This window comes from Canis aureus, chromosome 31, assembly GCF_053574225.1.
Source record: "Canis aureus isolate CA01 chromosome 31, VMU_Caureus_v.1.0, whole genome shotgun sequence".
NCBI lineage: Eukaryota > Metazoa > Chordata > Mammalia > Carnivora > Canidae > Canis > Canis aureus.
The window spans coordinates 31,727,134-31,749,484 of NC_135641.1; the positions used below are offsets into that span (position 1 = coordinate 31,727,134).

The 22,351-nt window shown below is 42.8% G+C and overlaps 1 protein-coding gene across 1 annotated transcript in view; it reads left to right on the forward strand.

The window, feature by feature from the left end:
• PPM1L (protein phosphatase, Mg2+/Mn2+ dependent 1L) overlaps window positions 1-14,313 on the forward strand; it is a 312,845-nt gene extending 298,532 nt beyond the window's left edge. The window contains exons 3-4 of the mRNA XM_077880164.1: window positions 478-639; window positions 3,594-14,313. Of these exons, the coding sequence (XP_077736290.1) occupies window positions 478-639; window positions 3,594-3,940 (509 nt within the window). The 3' untranslated portion in view covers window positions 3,941-14,313. The remainder of the gene's footprint in view (window positions 1-477; window positions 640-3,593) is intronic.
• The last annotated feature ends 8,038 nt before the right edge of the window (window positions 14,314-22,351 follow it).

Below are 22,351 nucleotides of genomic sequence, written 5' to 3' on the forward strand. Positions count from 1 at the left end.
CGGGATTGGGCTGTTGACGTCTGTCATTCACTGCCTTTCCCAGACCCTCTAGCCAAGGAGCCCACACAACCCCCTTCCTCCCCACTTTGAACAGGAGCTCCATAGAAATTAGGCACCAGTGAGAAGCAAAAAAATAGCTATCAGTTGTCAGAAGCTTCAGACTGATTTTTATTCTCTCCTAATCCTTTTAGATGTGATATGTGTTTAAATTAAGAGGAGCAGAAACAAAAATGATTTGGGAAGATGATAATGTTAGCCTAGCTTATTTCTGTAACATTCTAACATGGTTAGGAAAATTGACTGTCAGATTTGATCAGTGTTGTTGAAGTGAACAGCCATCATTCTCAGAGTGTCTGGAGTTAAATTCTCACCCAGCAGGGGCAGTTTTAATGACTGAAGAATCCGCTAACAACAAGAAATAGCTGAATCTCCATGCACTGCTCACCTCTTCCATCGCCTCTCTCTTCGGTCTTTCAGGTACAACGTGTCTGATTGCTCTGCTGTCAGATAAGGACCTCACCGTGGCCAACGTGGGTGACTCAAGAGGGGTCCTGTGTGACAAGGACGGGAACGCCATTCCTCTGTCTCATGATCACAAGCCTTACCAGCTGAAGGAGAGAAAGAGGATAAAGAGAGCAGGTGAGCTTGTGAACACCTCCAAGGACTATCTGCCATCCTGTTCTGTGAACCAGGTGGCTTGCTTGGATGGCCTGTGGGGGATAAGATGTTCAGTTACCCGGTGATTAGTAGAGATCAGCGAAGAGGCTGCTGCTGAGGTAGCGGAGACTTGACTTTGTGACATTTCTTGTCAAATAAATGGCCACTGAACTTGCCCTTCTTTATGGCCAACATTCCAAAAGAACCGCCACCCCCCCTCTTCGAAAAGCCCTTTACTAGTTTAAAGGCTAATGAGATCTCTGGGCTCCTGCTTGCCATACCCTGTTTCCCTCCAGCCATACCAAACTACTAACCGTTCCCCCAGTGAACCGTGTTTCTGCTAGCTCTGTGCCTTGGCAAGTGCGTCCCCACTGTCCAGTGGTTGACAGTGATTTGGCCTTGAAGAACCAGTTTAAGGGTATCCTTTTGGAAGCCTTCCCTGTCACCGAGCCAAAGGTTCCCCCAGTCTGCGTTAGGTGCCCCTTCATCTTTCCCAACATCCTATGGGGCTAGCCAACTGGGTTACCTTTCACGATGTAGGAACATACTTGGCTCTCTTATCCGGAGGGTATCGGGAGTGGTCACTACAGGCCTCACCAAAGTGACATTAGGACAAAGACTTGAGGGAAGATTATCAGTTTTCATGATTCACTTTGGGGGATTCTTTTCTACGTATGGATGGGAGGAATCCCTTCCTCTCCACACTGGCAAGTGCAGCATGTAGGCTCTGCACGACATGCCAGGCGGCAGGCCCACCAGCTGTCCAAGGGGAGCTCGTGTACCCTGGGTCTCTAACCAGAATGGGCCCCTGCTGCCCAGGGTAATTGCAGCTGACTCTTGGCCTCTGTGGGTCAGCCTCTGCCCAGAACCTAATCAACATCTGAGTTTTCACAGTAGGGAACTGTACTGTTGAGTCAGAAAGTGTTGAATTTTATTACAACCTCCTGCTTCACTAACTGCTTGAGATGTAGAATAATTTTTAATGAAAGCTTTAGTCAGGGTTTCTGTTGGTGGGATGGAACAAACGATGTTTTAGGAGCATCTAGCAAGCTTTGATGAGCTGCAAGCAAATAGTCTGGCTTCCTTCCTTACAAAGACACCATTTCCCCATGAGTCTGCTGTGACCTGGACTTAAAATACAATTAGCCTACTCTTGTGGAAGCACAGGCAAGGAAGGATGTGTATACGATGCCTGGAAATGTCATCTTAGCATCCAGCGTGCCCTTCTGAAATGGTGTTCCCATTCGATCCTCCCTCCTCATCCCTGCCGTCCCCCCCCCCCCCCCGCTGTACCCCCACCCTACAGGAATGCTTTATAGAAGCCAATTTGGACACTGTCTCCAAGGAGGTTAATCTAACCTGCTATGTCAAGGGTGTATTTTATAGCAAGGCTTAAGGGACAGTGATTGGTTTTATTACTTTTATGTGTATTTTCTCTGACCTCAGCCTTCTTTTCAGGACATTTTTTCCTTGTCCTGCTTAGCATAACAATACACTGCCAGCAGCCTGGGCCAAATACTTGTTGGTCCCTCTGTCTTCACTCCTTTTGTTGTTGCCAACAACAGTAATGGTATCAGCTGCCATTTATTTTTTGCTCTCTGCTGGGAGCCAAGCCTAGTTCTTTCCATATGCTTTATCTTTACTTACCCTATGAGGTTGATAATGTTACCCTCATTTGACAACCAAGGAAGCAGAGCCTTAAAGAGGCATGTGTGCCCCAGAACACACAGCTAGTGAATGGTGAGACAAGAATCAAGACCCAGGACACTGACCCCGGAGCCCATGCTCTTGCCTACTAGACCATACTTCCTGGAATGTTCTCATATATCCCTGCCCATAGAAGTCCTACCCATTGCTCAAAGCCCAGCTTTATTGCTCATTCCTCTGTGATCATCACAACCAGATATATTGCTCCTCCTCCATCTGACTACAGCATTTAACAGGTACTAGTTTCTTCCTGAAAGAAGACTGTTTGGTGCTTACAGTTGTTAATATGTGTAGCTTTTCCTTTCTGCCAAACTATCTACTTCTTTAGAGAGAGGTCTGGATCTTGTATAACTCCATAGCCTACAAATTGCCTTGCATGGAGTATACATTTAATAAATACCTGACAAATAATATGTGAATGAGCAAAGTTCTAGCTCCCTTAAAGAAAAAATACAGGAGAATATCGAGTGCATGTGATATTCAGGCACTATGCTAAGTGATTTATATGGAGTAATTCCTTTATTTCTCACAACAGTGGAATAGGTACTGTGATAGCCCTCATTTTGTAGCCAGGGAAACCTAGAAGCTAGAACCACTCATCTGAAGCTACACATGGCTACAAGTGACAGAGCCAAGTATCAAATCTAAGCAGCCTGACCCAAAAGCCCAAGCCTTTAACCACTGTGCTAAAAAATACACCTTTCTTTAATCCCCATCCTATTTGGGGATCTGTTTTGCAATCTAGATGCACCCAAGGGCAGCCTCGAGCTAAATGAATAGCGCAGTGGTGGTCTCTGGTTCCCATCCTCGTGCCTTTCAGCACTCTTTTGCCATCGTCCTTGAATCCTTACCCTAGGGCTTCCTACTGTCAATCAATGAGCCACCAAGGTGTTATTAAAACCGATGCCCTCACCTATATGGATCTTCCTACCCTCAGTTATTTTTACTGATATATTCCTCAGAGCCTTTAAGATGCCAAGGATGAGGACATGAGGATCTACTGGTAGAGTGTGAAACCTCAAGCCATGTGAGGTGAATGCTACTCCTTCCTGGCAGTGCCCAGGGGAGGTGCGGGGGCACATATGATGGATGGGCCTTTTGTATGCGCACCCAGACTCTACCGTGTGTGTGTGTGTGTGTGTGTGTGTGTGTGTGTGTGTGTGTGAGAGAGAGAGAGAGAGAGAGAGAGATCGGCCGCTCCAGCTAATGGGCTCCATCTTTCTTTGCAGGTGGTTTTATCAGTTTCAATGGCTCCTGGAGGGTCCAGGGAATCCTGGCCATGTCTCGGTCCCTGGGGGATTATCCACTGAAAAATCTCAACGTGGTCATCCCAGACCCAGATATCCTGACCTTTGACCTGGACAAGCTCCAGCCCGAGTTCATGATCTTGGCATCAGATGGCCTCTGGGATGCTTTCAGCAATGAAGAAGCTGTTCGATTCATCAAGGAGCGCTTGGATGAACCACACTTTGGGGCTAAGAGCATAGTTTTACAGTCATTTTACAGAGGCTGCCCTGACAATATAACAGTCATGGTGGTGAAGTTCCGGAATAGCAGCAAAACAGAAGAGCAGTGAACCCTTCGGGGTCTCGGCTGCCTTAGACTAAAGGACTTTCAACACACTGGTCTCTTTTAATGTAGTCAAAGGTGTGGGAGTTACAGTTAGGATGAGCCACCTAGATGTGGGATTCCCCTCCCTGGTGGACATAGGTCTCTATGCAGGAATGGACAGAGGGTGCTCTTGGCCAGCATAGCTGAGAGGCTGGAAAAATGGTTTCTTCGTGTTTTCCCAATTCTTTCATCCGATGTTCAAAATATATAAATATATAGCTGTAGATTCACATGTATGAGGTGAACGGCACATGTGCCATATATTCTCCCATTTGAGAGTCTTTGCAAGATCTCTTACAGGATTCTCTCCAACATCAGACTTTGTCCTCTCTTTGGAGCAGTGAGCAGGGCTGCAGGAGACGGGCTGCCGCGTCCCCCGTGAGTCTCGGCCGATGGGTCAAGGCCCGCTGCTGAGGGCAGAGCTATCCTGAGACTGCTCTGGCCTCCTGAACCCAGCTTTTCTGCTCAGCAGCCCAGACACAGATTTGAGATGGTTTAATATTCCGTGGCTGCTTTTGGAGACCGAGGGAAGGAAGTGGGGAGGATGAGAGCCGCCTGCACAGCAGACATAACCTTTTGCCTTGGCTTCCTTTATTAGTTTAATAGACTCCCTGTACCACCTGACCAGTCTTCGTGCATTTATCCTAGTCGTGCATGACCTTAACCTTCTGCTTATACCTGACCTTATGTAATAGGCAGCTGTGAAACTTCACCACCAGACACCACAATTTTTTTTTTGTCTTACTAAGAAACCTATTAGGGGAAGCGAATAGAGTAAATCACAATACCATAATTTCTTCCATCTTTAAGGGTAGAGAGAGGAAAATAGAAGCCAAATAAGTCAAGGTGCCCTTTGGGCAATCTGCCGTTTGCATTAGGAGAGAAAGCTGGGGAAGGTCACCACCCTGAATTGAGCTCCAGTGACCATTTTTGTGGTCTCCTGTCCTAGTAGCTTTCAGGTGTCTCTCCAGAGGTGTTTCGAGAAGCAGCAGCCTAGAACTGAGTGTGTGTGTGTTCCCTGAAGCCGAGTACACTGTTCCCAGCGCAGTTTGACATTTGGTGGTAAGATGCTGGCATGTGTTTCTCCTTGACAGTGGGAAGGCAGCAGCCTGTAACGTCTGGTTGCAGCTCACTGTCCACACCAGGTAGGTTGCCCCAGGCAAACACAAACTGCCCCACACCGTCCTGCATTCTGTGGCAACCACGCTGGCTGGGAATTCATGCTCTGACCTGTATTGTTAACTGGCTCAGGGTTATCCCAGGGCCAAGCTTGCTGCTCTTCATTTCCTATCACCAAAGTCATGTTTCCAATCTCAGTATTTTATAAATTAATTGATAGAGAGTTCTGGGTCATCTCGTTTGCCTGAGGTGACTCCAACAACCAAACAAGATTTTTGTGGGTCCCTACCGCTCTGTGTCTAAAATGTCAAGGTGTCCACCTGGTTTTGTGCTTCTCAAGTGGGCACTCGTCATTAGAGCTTCTCAAAGGTCTAGTGCACTGGCCACACACGTCCAGCCCTCAGTCCCCTCCCTCCCCTGCCCTTCTTCAACGGTGGAGCTCTCCCAAAGCAGGTTCCAGGGGAGAACTTGGGAGGATGAAACGATTCCCTTGTGGCTCCCAAGGACCGCAACCTGTCTCGATTCCTCCAAGCGCTTACCTTTCTTTGACTGCAATGAGAATTAATAATGGTTTCCCAAGAGATTTGCTCACTTTTGTAAACTGTAACAATAGCATTTCCAACATTAGAATTAGAACCTTGTTTGTTTGTTTTTTTTAACTATACAGTGTTCTAGTGCAAAATATCTGTCACCATTTTAAATTGAAATATTTGCCTATTGAGAGGCAGTGAACATTTGGATGTATGTATTTAGGGCAGGGGTCACGAGAGGAATGTAGGAGACATGCTGGTTGTGTTCAGCAATGGAATGGTCAAACCAGGTGGCCTGAGCTTGGAGACCTAGGACATTCTGACTCTGGAGAGTTACCAAAGCCCACCATCTAAGTGAAGTTAAGGAATAAGCAGTTTTAGCATTTTATGCTATGCAGTCCATTTTCCTTTTTTATTTTTAACTTAGCTCTAAAACTCATAATGACAAGGGAAAGAGATTTTTAAATTCCATGATCATTGATAAAATCTAACATGAAAATAGACATGTTTTGGTGAAGATGAAAAAGCAAAGCTACAGGAAATCAGTGTTTGTTTACCCTTTACGAGGTCTTCCTCAGTGATGCCGAGGGCAGGAGTGCTCACTTCCCCCTGCGGCTGAGGTTCACCGGGTGTCTTCTAAAATTTGCTTTGTAGAATTAATTCATTTCTGAATTTAACCATGTAGTATGTGTCTTTCCTACTGCCTTTCTGCCTTTTTCCCTCCCACATTGGCTTGTAGATTTTGTAAAAGATAGACATTTTAGGCAAAATGGTAGCAGTTTGATTAAGAGTTATGGCTATAATCAGAGAACTTTGCTTCCTTCCTCGGTCCTGGAGCTCTCTCTGACCCTCATCCAGCTATTAGGGATCTGCAGGCATCACCCCGGGGGTGCCCTGTGGCTCATTTTCTAAGAAAGAGGGAAGCTGAATCTAGCCTTTAGGGAAATTGATTTGAGAAGTTTGCATGTGAAGCTTCCCTAAACAGCACTGCCAAAGCTTTGAAATTGTCACATGAGGCTGCCCAGACTCCCCAGCCTGAGTTCACATTGCCAATAGCCCCACGGTGCCAAATTTTGGGATGGTTTTACAGTCTTTTAGAAATGAACTTGGGAATGAATGACCGTCCACATGCTTGCGAACCCCCAGCAAGATGCCAAGCCCAGATCCTCATTAATGCACTGCTCTGCTGCTGCCCCACTGGTCATTTGTACTCTTAACAATGGGTTGGGATTGGGGGTGGGGGGTAGGACAAGATAGGGAAAATTTTTAAAAAATTCATTGTATCTGCAGTTCTCTAATCAAAGGAATAAATACTTACATTAAAAACTCCAAAGCAGTTCCCAAGACCTGCATTCATTTTATGTGACCAACTTGCCCAAGGCACTGAACTCTAAAGTCACTATTCTAATATAACTTGACTGTGCACATGTGTACACATTACTTGTAATCAGTGGCTACATTCTATTCCTTTCCTTAGACAGAAGGTATTGGCCTCTTGTCTATGTAATAAGAGCGTAACAGAGAGTGTTTTATGGAGTGAAGGAGCATATGCAATCTAGGTCGTTTAAAACAGGGCTTATTTCATACAACTGTAATGATTTGAACCCACATACATTCTGTGCAAACAGGACTGCATGAGAATGATGGCATCATTTCAATCCTATGTGAAGTAATTCTGGGATATTGATTACATTATTTGCTTGGATCACTGGGATATCCAGCAATACATGAAGGATACACAAGGGAGTGATCACTTTTTCCTTTACCAGGTATATCTTGATTTTCCAGATCTTTTCCCCTGAGTTATGCCATACCTAATATTCTTAGAACCTCGTCAAGGAAGAAGGGTTAGAAAGGGCAACATTTCACTGTACATTTGAAAATATAAGAATACATGCTCTGGATGAAGTTTTATTCTTCAGTGATTCAGAAATGATATTTTCTCCTTTGACCCATCATCATTAGACTGATCTTCCCTTAATATTCTCCTAAAATTGCCTTAGCTGGTCACACCAACATTCCTGAATCAGCTTTGCAGAAATGACTTGACTGTTAGATACCATGCTGGGGCCTACTTAATTGCCTCTAGATTAAATCATTGGTATCTAGACTTCTGGGCTACTTAGTGGAACACTGCAGGAGTAAAAGAATCTGCTGTTCCCCAAAGTGTGTTCCAAGAACACAAGTTTCAAAGATGATCTAACTATAGGGTTCCATGGTTAAGTGAGTTTGGGAAAATATCTTAAAAGTTAGTGCATATAAGCACATAGAAGGTTTTAATATAAATTTCCTATGGGGGAGTGGCAAGGGGGGTGCGGCGGGGGGACATGACAAACCACAACTGTAATTTCAGGTAGCTTATTGTTTGTTTTCCAGATTAATTTGGCCAGAGAAACTTTTCTGAGTGACACCTAATAACATTCCAAGGAGCTCATGTTCCATAGGGCCCACATTGGGAAATTCTGGTGTATGGAAATATTAGTATCTTCTCATTCACTGTGACTCTTAGCAGCACAATTTGCAATTTTGAAACACTAGTCCTTTCCGTATGAGGCTGATTTGTTAATGAAAGCAGTGTTAAGAAACAGTATGACCTAATAAGACCCTTAGCAGCCTCCCATTGATAACAGAAGCCCAGCAATGCTACCTGAAGCTCTAAACTTCTCTCTTCTTGTCTATGAATAATAAGCAGGAGCCTTGCCCTATAGCTAGGAATTTCTCAAATTCATTCCAAGAACTTTCAGTTGGGTTTTTGAAGTTATCTTTGCTTTCCAGATTGAATCAAAATAAATATTTTTACATTTTATCACCATGTGAAAGTTTTAAAATACATATTTAATAGAAAAGGAGGGAAAGGGGCAGCCTAGGTGGCTCAGCGGTTTAGCGCCGCCTTCAGCCCAGGGCATGATCCTGGAGCCCCGGGATCAAGTCCAGCATCGGGCTCCCTGCATGAAGCCTGCTTCTCCCCTGACCTGTGTCTCTGCCTCTGTGTGTGTGTGTGTGTCTCTCATGAATAAATAAATAAAATATTAAAAAAAAAAAAAAGAAAACGGGGGAAAGACATTTAGTTATATAATTCATTTTAAAATTTTAACTAGATTTTTAAATTATTTATCCATTGTATAATAATGGAAATGTAAACTATTAACACTTAATTTACTCTTTCCTCCATCATTCTTTCCAGATTCAGTGAAATAATCAAAAATCAATCAAAGCTCATTCATTCTAAAATCCCTATTCCATGTTGTCCCACCTTTCACATTTTATGTGTAGGATTAAGTTTGGTGAGTTATCTTTTGCCTAAAATGTAGGGCTTGACTATAGCTCCATACTCATCACTCTTAGCCTGGGCAAGGCTGGGAAGCTCTGGGTAATCCCAAAATAATGGATGAAATCAATTTTGTCCAAAACACAGTGCACAGTGAGTTTAGGGTAAAGTCATTAACTCAGAATTACCTCCAGTGTGTAGGAATATATCTACCCTGTGGACATTATCCAAAATAGTAAGCAACCCAAAGTAAAATTGATTAAGCTGGGTGGCAGATTTCCGAGGACAAGTGACAGTTGACACTATAAGGCTTCCCATGAGATATGTGCTTCTAAACATGTTTGGTAGTATGTAAATTTTTTGCTAATTCTCAATGCTTTATTATTTTTTCTTTTTACCACTGTTCAGCTCAGGCTGTTTAAGTAATGGTGGATTATGATAATTTTGATGTGTTTAGTAATGACCACACCCTCATTTGTACAAACACTCTAATAAATTCCAGTTAAGGACTTTGAAGAAAGCACATAGTAGCTGTTCATTTTAACAAATCATCATAGGTAGGCATTTTCACAGTTTGAAACTCTGCCAATAAGCAAGCAAACAGCAAAGGTGTAGTTTATATTTAGAGATGTGGTTCCATTAATTCTAGAAGTCCTATAATCTGGCATTATTTAAACACAAAATCCCCTCTGACATTTGCCAAATCCAAATTAATCTTAAAATCTCCAAGGACCTGAGTCCTTTGCTCTGAGCACAAGCAGATTGCTATGAAGGTTCTGGTGGCAGATTGTGATGGGGAGGGTGGGGGTAGGACAGTGTGCCTGGCTCACTCACTGTCTCTGTAGGAGAGGGACTATCAGCCACCCTCTCTCTTCACCTTTTGTCATGAGGAAATTCAGACGTTAAAGATGAATATCATGCATTATCTCAACATGGTTCTATATAAATCTGACAATGCATAATTTAAAACGTGTTTACACAGAAGCAAAGGTAGAAGTAATAATCAAGGAATTGGAGAAGAAAACCTTTAGCGGGGATCCCTGGGTGGCTCAGCGGTTTAGCGCCTGCCTTTGGCCCAGGGCGTGATGCTGGAGACCCGGGATCGAGTCCCACGTCAGGCTCCCCACATGGAGCCTGCTTCTCCCTCTGCCTGTGTCTCTGCCTCTCTCTCTCTCTATCATGAATAAATAAATAAATAAACTTAAACAAAATAAATAAATCTTTAAAAAAAAAAAAAAAGAAAGAAAACCTTTAGGGCACCCAGATATTAAAAATGTAAAAAGTAGGTTTCCCAAAATTTGGATTATCAGACTTCTGTCATAGCAATTGCGAACACCTGCACACAGATCAGTAGAAGGCACTTGTCCCCACATGGTACCTATTCAAACAGGAGGCTTCCTACTTAGCATATTGGCTAATGCCTTTTTTACATGTTAATAAAGACAGAATTCTAAAGCTTTTATAGGACTGTTAGGACAGACAGTCACATCTAAGAAAAATAGTTTGGAACATTTTTTAATTTGAAAAAAGGCAAAATTAATTTCAGTATGCTCCAAGTTGGAACGTAAAGAAAAGCATTTTAAAGAAAATATAAAAGACAAAAGTAAAAGAGTGATATAAAAGGAAATATTTTAAATTAAGAAAAGGAGGCATATTTTATGACTTTATGAATCATGCTTTCTGATATTTATGTTTTTTTCTGAAGTTAAGGACACAACACTGAAATAAGAAAATGAACATTGAGTTATTTGTAAAGTTAGTAAAATTAGAGCCCCATTCCATTCTTTCCCTGTGAAAATGAAAATGTGTGGTCTTATTTATTGCTGTCCTAAACCACCTTCATTGTCCCAGGTCTCTTTGCAAATCTTAGACTTAGACGTAGTTTTACTCTGCATCCTTAGAATTTTTCCATTTTGCAGGAGGAAATACCCCTTTTTTAGAATTTTTTAAATAGTGAGCTAGAGTAATAAGCCTTTCATTTTAGAGTGCTTAGATAAAACTGAAGTCAGATCAATGCAGTGAGCTACAAGTGCGAGTTGTAGACATAATTTTCTACATAAATTATGTAGACATAATTTTCAAATGCCAACATGAATACCAGTGAGTATTCAATTTATTTACTTTTTTTAGAAGATCTTATTTATTTATTTGAAAGAGAACACAAACAGGGGGAGGGGCAGAAGGAGAGGGAAAAGCAGACCCCCGACTGAGCAGGGAGCTTGATATGGGGCTCCATCCCGGGACCCCTAGATCACCACCCCAGCCTAAGGTAGACGCCTAACCGACTGAGCCAGAGTACTAATTTAAAACAGACAAACTACAAAAACAACAGGAAGATTCAATGTTCTTGCTCTGGGGGGTTTTCTAACCCATATAACACAAAGGATCATATTTACTCATATAATTTTTTAAAATGCCAATCACAGAGAAATGATGCCCAACAGAATGTTATCTCTTGTGCAAATTTTAAATTTATGTCCTTATCAGTACATGTAAGAACAATGCTTAGTGTACTAATGAAGAGATAGATCTACATCCCGATGTTTGAGAAAAAACTAAAGCCATGGGATGTTAAGTGAGACTACTGCCCCACCATTTAGGCTTTAAGACTACAACCAAGCAGTCTTCATGTGTTGATAATTTTGATTGTCTTTTTACCTCAGGTATACATTCAGAAAATAGAGTAATAAATATAAAAATGGAGAAAATCCACTAACTTTTCCTTCTCTTTTAGAAAGCAGGGGCACCTGGCTGGCTCAGTCTGGGGAGCATGCAACTCTTGATCTTGGGGTCATGAGTTCAAGCTTCATGTTGAGCATAGAGATTAAAAAAAATTAGAAAGCAGTGTTAGCCCTCTTTAATTTGTCTGAAATACCTGTTCATATTGAAACATTAACACCTCCAACTTTGTCTTCAGTTTACCCTTTAATTACTAATGCAAATAGATTTGATTTATAGCACTTATGCACTTCAATTCAGGCTGTCTAGTTAAAATCTATTTTGCAATGCCTCAGTGTTCCTATGGCGAGCCAGGAAAAAGAAAACAAAGACAAAAAGAAAACATTTTAGTAAGGTCAGAGAATGGTTATTCTGACAAACCTGGAAAATAGTAAAGTTAATTCCAAAACACTTCAAGATGAACTATGTTCATGTACATAATTTCTATTTTTAACTATAAGCGTCACTGCGTTTATAACAGATTGATCTACCTTGTGATCAGATTTAATTAGAAAAGTCATTATTGGGACCCCTGGGTGGCTCAGCAGTTGAGTGAGTTGAGTGCCTGCCTACAGCCCAGGGCGTGATCCTGGAGTCCCAGGATCAAGTCCTATGTCGGGCTCCCTGCATGGAGCCTGCTTCTCCCTCTGCCTGTGTCTCTGTCTCTCTCTGTGTGTGTCTCTTGTGAATAAATAAAATCTTACAAAAAAAAAAGTTATTATTTTTGCTGTAAGTATATCTGCTTGTATGTTTTGTTCTTCCCTTTCCTTTTTTTTTTTTTTTTTCTGAGCATCTGCCATGTGCCAAGCAGAGACAGTCTGAGTAGATCTAGGGGTGAGCACTCAGGCATCATCTCTGCCTTCTTGGCGTTTACAGCCCAGCAGAGGCTTCATAGATATTATAACACTCATTATTGGCTGAATGGGGTGAAAATTGGCATCTTTCATGATTTCTTCCAATAGCCTTGGGTTTGTGAGAACAGTGCAGAATTAGACATTCTTTCCTACGCATAGGAGAGTGCATGACTCTTTCCCCAAAAGACTAGGGATATCTTGCAAATTCCATCAGATAATTACTCCATGTTAGATCACCTAAGTTTCCCAAGGATACAGTGAGAAAGTGAGACAGGGAGCCCCTGGGGACCAGGGAAGGGGTAAGGCTGTCCCAGCGGGAGGCCATCACTGAGGCCTCCACCCAAGTAGGATAGGTGCTATACAAGGACTCAGCAGTAGCATGGTCGAAGCCAAGGTGTCCCTCCTTCCAGGATCCTTTCCTGGAGGAAAAAGAGAATTATTGGAAAAGAGAATAGGGAATAGTAAGAACATCTCTCCATGGCCCATCTTAATTTTTGTTCCCAAGAAGCTATGTAGCGTAACAACCTTATACCCCCAAAACAGAACCGAGAACTGTGTTTATCAGCAGTGTTCCTGAATCTATAAATTAGCGAATTCATTACACAGAAAATTGACGTGTCTCAGGAAGATAATAATTTCTTGGTTTTAAATATGAACAGAAAACTAAATGCCAGATTTTTAAAAAAAATCATAAAGTTGGTATCCATAGTAACTTTAGACATTCCAGAGTCTAGGCATGGAATTTAAGTTTTATATTTTGAAGAAAATTGCAACATCTATTTTCAGTATGGCAAAGCAAAACTAAATACCAGACTTTTATTTTTAACCACATAGGGCACCACTTCTCTCTAAGTTCTTTGCCTGGTCATTCTCCCTGGACATCTCTTTCTGTTTATGTCAACTGCTTCTTTATCCAAGTAATAGTAGCTACTGCCAAATTACATTAGAATCATATTGAATTAGAATAATAGAAAGTGAAAGATAAGAGACTGGGAATATCTCATAGTGATTAGAAGTGGGAGGATTTTTTGCCATTTTGTTTTTAAGCATGAGAACATATAAAAGAAAATTCAAATTAAGTCAAAACAAATTGTGATTTGGTAAGATTAAAACCAGAGATGGAGCCCCATTATTCAGGGAGGGAAAGAAGGAAAGGAGAGTTGGAGAGCGGAAGAGAAAAAAACCCCACATAATTGAGAGGTGTTTTTTTATGAATGGTATATCCCCCAAGTTCTGATCTCATCCCCCCGCGCTGGATTTTGAAACAGTGACTTTGTATATAAGCTTTTACTAAGCAGTTTTACCATGAAAGTTTTTCCATCAGCTTTTTCTTGATATTTTAAAAATTATAAGAGGTTGTATATAAAAAGATTCTAGGATCCATAATTTATTAGATAATGGTTTCTTTTAGGAATCTTCAGATTGTATTTAATAATTAAGTTGCAGGTCAAAATGACTGCTCAAATCAATCAGGCTTTCCGATAAGTTGGTCCCTGGAAACTATCCATAATAAATACAACAAAACCTTGGCAAAACCTCATTACTCTTGGTACTCCTCAAAGGTTTTTATACCTACAATTCTATATTTGTCTCTAAGAGACATTTGAAACAATGTTAAAATGTCAGTTTGGTGTAGAGCTCAGAGGATATGGCGGTGCAGTCCCTCAAGATGCATGGCGTGTCATTCAGGTCCTTTGATGTGTGCTAGGGGTAGATTTAGCCTTGTAGAGACTAATGTGTTCATGCAGTCACTGATTCTGTGTTGTTGTATACAAAATGAACAGCTAAAAATTCACCCTTGATGACAAGATTAAAGCAAAAATAAACACATTAAAGTTATTGGACTTTATACATGGGATTGCTGCTCTTCTTTTCCTTTGGTTCAACTCATTTTCCACTCTAATATCTGCTCTGGAGTTTTTCCATTTCCCAGTGCTTTTCAGTGAGAGTAGCTGTGGAGTTGAGATGCCAGGTAGAAAACAGAAGAACAATTCACGAGCCAAAACCAAAGCCAACAGAAGCAAGAGACAGGAGATGTTGAAACTTTGGGTGTTTTCCTTTAGAACAGGAAAAAGCCTGGCTCTGGCTCAAAACAAGGTAACTTTTAAAAGCGAATGCAACTAAAATGGTTTGTTGTTCACACAACACTTTTACCCAGCTTTATGCCCCGTCAACCAAGTTTGTATAGTATATAATCAGCATTAGGTGATAAGGGTTAGAGAAGCTGTACATACATGCCAACTCTCACAACATGGTATTACACACCTCTGAGAAGAGTGTTCAGAAGAGAACGACCATCTGCAAAGTTTCTCACAGATGCAGAAATGAACACTGTGGAGTCTGGACACAGAGAAAGAGCTATACATCTATACACGTGCACACATGTAAGATACTACTTTTAAGTATTCTAAAGGCAAAATGCTCAAGTGTGAATAGTACCTGGAACCTAGATGAAGAACAATAAAAGTGACTCTGCAGATTGCTGAATTTGGAATTGTGTGTAACAAAGCAGAAAAATATGGCTTTGGATTATTTTTCTCCTTTTCATTAAAATAATATATGATAGCCAGAGTAGAAGATGCCGCCCACAAATTCTAGTCTTCTATTCCTTTCTCTAGGTAGAAAATTTCTTTTCTTCTTTAAATATTTTTTAGAGGGGTGGAGTGGGGGGAGAAGGAAAGAGAGAATCTCAAGCAGGCTCCACACAGGGCCCAATACAGAGTTCAACTCCACCTCCAAGATCATGACTCAAGCTGAAATCAAGAGTCTGATGCTCAAGCAACTGAGTCACCCAGGTGCTCCAGAAAATCTCTAATATAGAATGAGGGATATGATTCAAAATTTCAAGATGAATATTTGTCATCTGGGGTAGAATAAGAAGTATAGACTTTTCCTTTTTTTTTTTTTTTTTTTTCCAAGACTTCTCCAATATCAGCCACAGACCAAAGAAACAGGAATCAAAAGCCACAAACACTCCAATTTCACTTACAGAGATGGGTTATATTCTCTCTTTCTTTCCCTCCTTTTGTTTTGTTTTAAAAATATAGTAGTGGCAATCTCTATAGTTTTTTGAGGTAACAACAAAAGATTCTGGTAGCTTAAGCAGAAAGAGGACTTTAAGGATTTTAATATAAGTGGTGCCTTGTGCAATTCAAGGTCCGTCAGTATTTAAGGGTAGTCTTGGGAACAATTCACACCTAAGACTCAAAAGCTGTGAAGGAGTCTACAGGGCTTCCTCTTCCAGCTCAAACAGATTAACTGGTATTGAACTAGGCCACCTACCATAAACAACTCTAAAACTGGACACTCTATATTAAGCAACTGTTTTCAGGCTTTAGACAACAGACAGTGCAAGACAGCAATCCTTTAGAGAAGGGATCACAAATTGTTCCATGATCAACTCAGCTGTGTAAGGGGACAGGTTTCTTTTTTTTTAAAGATTTTTATTTATTTGAGAGAGAGAGAGAGAAAGAAAGAGTGCACAAGCAGCAGGGGAGGGGCAGAGGGGGAGGGAGAAGCAGACTCTCCGCTGAGCAGGGAGCCCAGTGGCCAGGCTTGACCCCAGGACCTGAGAGGAAGGCAGAAACTTAACCAACTGAGCTACCCAGGGACCCCAAGGGGATAGTTTTCTGATTGTAGCACAGCAAGCTAAAGTCCAAGCTGGACTGAAATGAAGATACAGAAATCAGAGTTTGGGGCAAGTGATGTGACTGGAATCTGTGGGGAGCTGTACAGAGGGGGAACTTCAGGAGTTATGGGTGGGCCCCTTGGGAGCCCTTAGCTGAGGGATTTTACTGAGTGTGCCCAGGATGAAACACTGAAGCTTAACAGAAAGTGGCCACTGCTACATTGAGACTGGGAGAGAAATACTGGATACTGAGCATTGCTGGGGAATACCAAGTTCTGGCCCAAGCAGAGTGGAGACCTCCTTAACACTGTGAACAACCCTGAGGTGCCTGGGTGGCTCAGTCGGTTAGGCATATGCCTTTGGCTCAGGTCATGATCTTAGGGCCCTGGGACCAAATCCCCATGCCAGGGCTCCCTGCACAGTGGGGAGTCTGCTCCTCCCTCTGCCCCTCCCCCACACTCATGTGCTCTTGCTCACTCTCTTAAATAAACAAAACAAAAATCTTAAAAACAAAACAACAAAACAAAACAAAACAAAAACCCCTACTATTAACAATCCTCACATCCAACCTGAGACACTTAGAGTATGCCTTAAGAGTAAAAACTACTATCTAGATTAAGGGTTACATCGGATCTAACCTAACTGAGCCTAAAACCAAGTTCTGGCAAGATCTACAAGGGAGGCTGAGGTAGGAAGTTGAGTTCCAACAAGTTAGAGGGGCTTGAGAACACCTTACGGTTTTATAGACTGGCTGAAACAGACCCTAACATGTACTCCCTTCCTTCGTCCATTCCTCCCCAAGCCTACCCCCAAAACAAGATCAAGATGATCAGCTAATAACTGAACTACTTATTAGAACAAAACACAAAAGTTAAAACTCTTTAGAGGAAGATAATAGAATCCAGAATATTTATATATTTATAATATATCACTCACATTGTCTAGGATAATATAAAACCAAGAATCACCAGACAACAAAGCAACAGGAAGATGTGACCAATAGTCATGGCGAAACAGCAGTCAATAGCAACCACCTCTGAGAGGCCTAGTTACTTGATCTTAGCATATTGTACAGCGTCATAATAAGTATATTCAAGAAACTAAAGGCAACTATGGTCTTAATGGAAAAAAAAAGGTAAGGAATATCAACAGAGAAATGGAATATTACAAGTGAAAATTCTATAACAGAAAGTAACTGGAATGAAAAATTCACTAGATTGGCATCATAGAACTTGGAGATGACAAAAGGAGTCAGTGAACTCGATTAATACAAATTATCCAATTTGAAGAAAAGGTGAAAAAAAAGTTGAAGGAAAAGTAATGGAAACTCAGGGATTCATAGGACATTGTAAAACAGTGTAAGATACATGTTACTCAAATGTCAGAAAAAGACAAGAGTGAGAATGGGGCAAAAGAATATTTGAAGAAACAATGGCCATGAATTTCTCAAATAGCAGGAAAAATATCGATATATGGAGCCAGGAAGATGAGCAAACCATAGGAAAGTTAAATACAAAGAAAGCACACCTCACAAAGAATGATCCAACCTAAAGTTCATATGGTTGAAAGGTCCTGCTCTGAAACAATCAATTCAAAAAATAATTTTAAATAAGAGAAGTAGCTAAGAAGGCAATTGAGGAAATTACATGGAATATTTGTGCTTAGTTAACTCAAAAGAGGGGAGGGAAGGAGACACAGAGGTACAAAATGAAAAGTAGATAATGGGATGGTATACATAAATCCAATCATATCAATAATTACATTAAATATTAATGGACTAAGCACTTCTTAATGAGGCAAGTCTCTCTCTCTCTCTCTCTCTCTCTCTCTCTCTCTTTTTGGATGTTGCTGAGACAACTGGGTATTTGTATGGGAAAAATGAACTTCAATCCCTTTCTCACTCTGATTAAAAATTTAAATTAGAGATGGATTATAGACCTAAATCTAAAACTTAAAACTCATAAAACTTCTAGAAGAAAATATAAGAGAAAAATCTCACTGACCTTGGTGTAGGTAAAGATTTCCTAGGTGGGGCACAAAAAGCATGAACTATAAAAGAAAAAATGTGTAGGAATGTACAGTGATACAGTTTTGAGAACTATTTGGCATTTTATTTTTTTTCTTATTCTTACTCTTTTTTTATTTTTTATGATAAATTTATTTTTTATTGGTGTTCAATTTGCCAATATATAGAATAACATCCAGTGTTCATCCCATCAAGTGCCCCCCTCAGTGCCCATCACTCAGTCACCCCCACCCCCCCGCCCACCTCCCCTTCCACCACCCCTAGTTCGTTTCCCTTAGTTAGGAGTCTCTCATGTTCTGTCTCCCTTTCTGATATTTCCCACTCATTTTTTCTCCTTTCCCCTTTATTCCCTTTCACTATTTTTTATATTCCCCAAATGAATGAGACCATATAATGTTTGTCCTTCTCTGATTGACTTATTTCTCTCAGCATAATACCCTCCAGTTCCATCCACATCGAAGCAAATGGTGGGTATTTGTCGTTTCTAATGGCTGAGGAATATTCCATGGTATACATAGACCACAGCTTCTTTATCCATTCATCTTTCGATGGACACCGAAGCTCCTTCCACAGTTTGGCTATCGTGGCCATTGCTGCTAGAAACATCGGGGTGCAGGTGTCCCGGCGTTTCATTGCATCTGTATCTTTGGGGTAAATGCCCAGCAGTGCAATTGCTGGGTCGTAGGGCAGGTCTATTTTTAACTCTTTGAGGAACCTCCACACAGTTTTCCAGAGTGGCTGCACCAGTTCACATTCCCAGCAACAGTGCAAGAGGGTTCCCCTTTTCTCCACATCCTCTCCAACATTTGTGGTTTCCTGTCGTGTTAATTTTCCCCATTCTCACTGGTGTGAGGTGGTATCTCATTGGGGTTTTGATTTGTATTTCCCTGATGGCAAGTGATGCGGAGCATTTTCTCATGTTCATGTTGGCCATGTCTATGTCTTCCTCTGTGAGATTTCTGTTCCTGTCTTTTGCCCATTTCATGATTGGATTGTTTGTTTCTTTGGTGTTGAGTTTGATAAGTTCTTTATAGATCTTGGATACTAGCCCTTTATCTGATACGTCATTTGCAAATATCTTCTCCCATTCTGTAGGTTGTCTTTTAGTTTTGTGGACTGTATCCTTTGCTGTGCAAAAGCTTCTTATCTTGAGGAAGTCCCAATAGTTCATTTTTGCTTTTGTTTCTCTTGCCTTCATAGATGTATCTTGCAAGAAGTTACTGTGGCCAAGTTCAAAAAGGGTGTTGCCTGTGTTCTCCTCTAGGATTTTGATGGACTCTTGTCTCACATTTAGATCTTTCATCCATTTTGAGTTTATCTTTGTGTATGGTGAAAGAGAGTGGTCTAGTTTCATTCTTCTGCATGTGGATGTCCAATTTTCCCAGCACCATTTATTGAAGAGACTGTCTTTCTCCCAGTGGATAGTCTTTCCTCCTTTATTGAATATTAGTTGACCATAAAGTTGAGGGTCCACTTCTGGGTTCTCTATTCTGTTCCATTGATCTATGTGTCTGTTTTTGTGTATTTGGCATTTTATAATAAAGTCATACACACACCTACTCAACACCCCAGGATTCTGTTCCTCCGTGTTTACACAAGAGAAACAAAAACTAGCAACACACAGAAAAAAATGGTACAAGGCTTCTCGTCGCAGACTTATTCATGATAGCCCCAAACTGGAAACCACCAAAATGGCTATGTTGCTTACTCATATAACAGAATAATTTTCAGCAATAAGAAGAATAACACATTTGTGATCTGGAACCAGAAACCTCCTGAAGCGCTAGATCCCCCTGAAGACTTTTTGACCCCAGATGTCAACCCTTTATCTGCTTGGCCTCTATCTGGCCTGCCCAGTGGGAGGCCAATCTGGGGTTGGCATCCCTGGTAATCCTTGCTGGGTCTTGCAAGATCCGAATGGCGGAGAAGCCTATAGAGTCTTGGGTCTACCAGCCAGGCTGCAGACCAGCCATGGAGAAAAGGTACTGGCCCTGGTTAAGGGTCTGTCTGAATGTGGGCATTTCTCTGCCCTTCCATGAGTTCTGGACTCAATTTCTGAAACTCTCCCCAGAGATTACAATGTTAGCCTCACTGAGGGTCCACCAAGAGTCCAATGTGTTCGAACTATGAACTTTGGGGGATCATGTTGTGTCCCTGTGGTGTTGGCCACCCTAATAAATGCAACACGCAGGTAAGGAAGGCGTGTTGGTAGTAGGACAGGCTGTGCACGTGCGGGGGTCAAGGAACCATAGGGAAAGTTGCTATACCTTCCTCTTCACGTTGCTGTGAATTTAAAACTTCTCTAAAAAATGAAATCTAATTTTAGAAGAAAAAAAAAGCTAACACCAAAATTTGCCAGATTCACATCTCCTTAGTTGGAGATAATGCTTAGACATAGCTTGGGTTGCTTAGCTCTCATTGTAAACCTGAGAGCGGCTGCTGTCGCCCAGAGAGTGTCAAGTAGACCAACCGACTGCCTCCGGGGGCTGGGGTCTTAGGAGGCGCGAATCCTCATGGCTCGGGTGTTCGAAAGTGGTGACTTGCATGACCCTGTAGGCTGAGTTAGCTGAGGACACATTTCTCAGAAAGTTCTACAAGTTTCTAGAAAAGAGGTTATCTGGCCGGGAAAGCAACAATGCCCACTCTGTTTTCATATTTAAGGCTGAGAAATATGAAACAAACATCCTTTCGAACAAGGATGAATTACTTCCCTAAATGTTTTAACAAATTTAGGTAAACAGCAGGGACAGACACTGTCCTGGGGAGGCCGGTGGGTGATAGGATCTAGTGCGGTGCTCGCACTGGGTGCCCTCCCACCCCTGCCCGCACGGAGGCCTGGTGTGCAAGCCAGTCCCTGCCGGCAGGGCTGGAGTGTCTGCTGGTGCTCTTCTGGGAGGGTCCTCCCTAATAAAATAATAATAATAATAATAATAATAATAATAATAATAATAATAATAAGGCAGCCCCTGTGCAAACCAGTCCCCGCCAGCGGGGCCGGGAGTGTCTGCTGGTGCTCTTCTGGGAGGTCTCCATCATCATCATCATCATCATCATCATCATCATCATCGGACAGCCCCGGTGGACCAGCAGTTTAGCGCCGCCTTCAGCCCGGGCGTGATCCTGGAGACCGAGGATCGAGTCCCACGTCGGGCTCCCTGCATGGAGCCTGCTTCTCCCCCTGCCTGTGTCTCTGCCTCTCTCTGTGTGTCATGAATGAATAAAAAAAGTCTTTAAAACTAATAATAATAAAATAATAAAATGACATGGGAGAAAAGCTCTCTTCTTTGCTCAGGTGTTCTGTCTGTGATGCTGGCATCCCTGCTGCGCCCAAGGACAAACAAGCCTCCGTATCAGGGCAGCGGACTGAGGTATGAGCCTGGGTCACCCCGAAACTGCTTCCTTCTAGAAACCTTTCTGTTTGTTTTGGTTTAAGATTTTATTTATTCGTAAGAGACAACAGGCAGAGAGAGGGGCAGGGGGGAAGCAGGCGCCCTGCGGGGGCCCATGCGGGACTCGAACCCGGGAGCTGGGATGGGGAGGCGGCCGCTCAGGCGCTGAGCCCCCGGGGGTGTGGTCGTCCCGGCCGCGGGGCCCTGGGACGTGCCCCCGGGCAGCCCGAGGTGGGGGGGGTGGCCCAGGGCAACCGCGGAGAGGCCCGGAGGAAGCCGGCCTGGGTCCGGGAGCCTCGGGCGTGGGCGGCCGCGGGGGGCGGGGGCGGGGGCTGCTCCGGGGCCACCTGCGGGCCGGTCAGGCTCGCCCGGACTACGGCCAGCGAAGGGCTGTGCCAGGAGCTGGGCACCTGGGCACCTGGGCACCTGGGCACCTGGGCACCAAGGCGGCTGTGCGCGGGGCCAGCTGCGCAACCTCCGGCAGGTGCGGACTTGGCGGTGAAAGGTCGGGCCCAGGCCCCAGGCCTCCGTGCTTCCCGCCGCGGGGCTGCTGCAACCCCAAGGTTTCAGGGTAGTGGAAACCTAGGAACAGTGATGAGTCTGAGGGCCAGGGTCAAGGGATAATCAACCCCATCTCTCCACTTTTTTTTTTTTTAATATTCCACTTATTTATGAGAGACACAGAGAAACAGAGACACAGAGAGAGAGAGGCAAAGACCCAGGCAGAGGGAGAAGCAGGCCCCATGCAGGGAGCCCGACGTGGGACTCGATCCAGGGTCTCCAGGATCACGCCCTGGGCTGAAGGCAGGTGCTAAACCGCTGAGCCACCCGGGGCCGCCCTATC